This window comes from Mycetomoellerius zeteki, unplaced genomic scaffold (genome assembly GCF_001594055.1).
Source record: "Mycetomoellerius zeteki isolate Tzet28-1 unplaced genomic scaffold, Tzet1.0 scaffold1021, whole genome shotgun sequence".
NCBI lineage: Eukaryota > Metazoa > Arthropoda > Insecta > Hymenoptera > Formicidae > Mycetomoellerius > Mycetomoellerius zeteki.
The window spans coordinates 3,594-4,471 of NW_017255935.1; the positions used below are offsets into that span (position 1 = coordinate 3,594).

Below are 878 nucleotides of genomic sequence, written 5' to 3' on the forward strand. Positions count from 1 at the left end.
CCTGATTCTCTTAAAAATTCTAAATTCAGTACTGGATTGCAAAACATTTTGAATACTCTCCAATCGCTCACTGACACTAATTCCTTCTAACATCACTTGCCCGGACTCTTTTGCTCCACTATGGTCGCATCGGGTTCTTTGCGCCTGTTATATTGGAACTGTCGGGAGGCTTTGGGTAAGAAGGCTGAGGTTGACAAGATGGCAGAATCTTATGATATTATTTTTCTAGCAGAGACCTGCGCTGGGGAGGACCGAGATTTCTGTGTTCATGGATTCGACTGCGTCCGCACTGATGCAAATTCATCTGGTAAAAGAGGTATGCTAGTGCTAATTCGTAATCCCATTACTTATGCTATTATTGATCTCATCTCTTATCTTGATTGCTCTATTGAGGCCCTAGCTATTAGTCTCTCTCTCAACAACTCTCATCTTGTTTTAGTTGGCGCGTATAGCCACCCCAACCTCCTTGCTCCGAGGGCTGCACTCTCCAACCTCATCTCTTTTGTTGGTAGTTATGACCCTGCTATTCTCATGGGCGATTTCAACGCCCATCACCCCCTGTGGGGGGCTGTTCGCTCTAATACCGCTGGGCGGATCCTCGGCGAGGGCATCGTTGATTAATATTTGATTCTTCTTAATCCTTCATCCTCTCCTACCTTTATTCCTCATTCCCCCGCAGTCCCACCACGATCGACCTGGCAATGGCCTCTTCCAGTGTGGCCTCTCTCTGCGATGCTGTCATCCTATCGGATCTCTTTGGCAGCGACCATTACCCCATTGAGGTCCTGGTTAATTGCTTGGTTATGATCGCTAACATCTTCTCCTACAAGATCATGCTCACTCCGTGGTCCGACATTACACAATATCTATATGACAAC

General features: G+C 46.6%; 1 protein-coding gene across 1 annotated transcript; it reads left to right on the forward strand.

Moving 5' to 3' along the window:
- The first annotated feature begins 120 nt into the window (after nucleotides 1–120).
- LOC108720647 (uncharacterized) lies at nucleotides 121–621 on the forward strand. The gene has a single exon (XM_018444772.1). The coding sequence runs from the start codon at nucleotides 121–123 to the stop codon at nucleotides 619–621; it is 501 nt and encodes a 166-aa protein (XP_018300274.1).
- Nucleotides 622–878: the final 257 nt, after the last annotated feature.